The sequence below is a fragment of the Plectropomus leopardus genome, unplaced genomic scaffold (assembly GCF_008729295.1).
Source record: "Plectropomus leopardus isolate mb unplaced genomic scaffold, YSFRI_Pleo_2.0 unplaced_scaffold29821, whole genome shotgun sequence".
NCBI classification, from domain to species: domain Eukaryota; kingdom Metazoa; phylum Chordata; class Actinopteri; order Perciformes; family Serranidae; genus Plectropomus; species Plectropomus leopardus.
In genome coordinates this window covers 1-1,044 of record NW_024632514.1, presented here as the reverse complement: position 1 = coordinate 1,044, position 1,044 = coordinate 1, and the positions used below count along the sequence as shown (strand labels likewise).

General features: G+C 43.8%; 1 gene segment (V, D, J or C); it reads right to left on the bottom strand.

Moving 5' to 3' along the window:
- Positions 1-218: 218 nt before the first annotated feature.
- Positions 219-673, bottom strand: LOC121938542. The segment is given in 2 exon segments: positions 219-523; positions 614-673. Coding segments are annotated over 2 exon segments (348 nt in total).
- Positions 674-1,044: the final 371 nt, after the last annotated feature.

Genomic DNA, 1,044 nt, shown 5'->3' with positions numbered 1-1,044 from the left:
TTTATATTTTAAATACAGTAACAGCTAATAAAGATGTTGCTGGAAATCATGACCAACTGTCTCAACAAACTGACAGAAAATATTCTGATGAATTGTGTTTTGTTGTTAGTTGGCCATCATGAAATGGAAATGTGATTTCAAAGCTCTGACATGCTTCAGTGCTTCTCACACAGAGATCAGTGTTGCTCAGTTTTTGTGCAGTTTCGTGGTCTTGTGTGTCACTGAGGCTCTCGTGCACAATAATAAACTGCTGAGTCCTCTTGTTTGACACTGTTCACCTTTAAGTATACGAGATTTGTGGAAGTGTCTTTGGTGATGGCAAACTGGCCTTGGAGACTTTGGGCAAATATTGTGCCTGTTCCGCTATCAATGCGTCCGATCCATTCCAGTCCTTTCCCTGGTTTCTGACGGATCCAGTGCAGCCAAGCCAGCGTCAGTCCCTCCACTTTGCAGGACAGAGTGACTGTTCCTCCTGCTCTGCTGACCACTGGCTCTGAGGAGGTTAGGGACTGGCCCTGAGCAGCTGAAAGATACCCAAAATTTAGATGACTCAGAGCCAGCAGACATCCAAAGCTCCTTTTCTCCTCCTCCGCCGTACGCTGACTTCACTCACCTGAAATGAGAGCCAAGAGGACGACACTTTGTACCACTGTCATGGTGGAAACTTGAGTCTGGATTTGTAAAGGCTGTTATGATGGATATATATCGTGCAGGCAGAATGGGTGGGGAGTATGCATCAGAGTGTGAATTTGCATTATAGCAGCTGTAGTTTTTGGAGGATTGTTGGACTCAAAGAGAGAAAGAAAGTCCAAAACAGACTGAGACACCAACATTTATGTTGTTTAGTGTTTCTCCCTAAAAATGTTGTGTTAATGTCAGGATGAAGCGTGCCCAGAGAGGGTGTGAATATAAAAGTGTAGTTCAGGGTTTGAATGCCAGTCCATTAAGATCAATGAGATGAGATATTAATGTGTCCTCACAGTGACAGAAGAGAGAAGCTTGACACTGACTGCCATCTAGTGTTTTTATTAATGGAACTGCAGC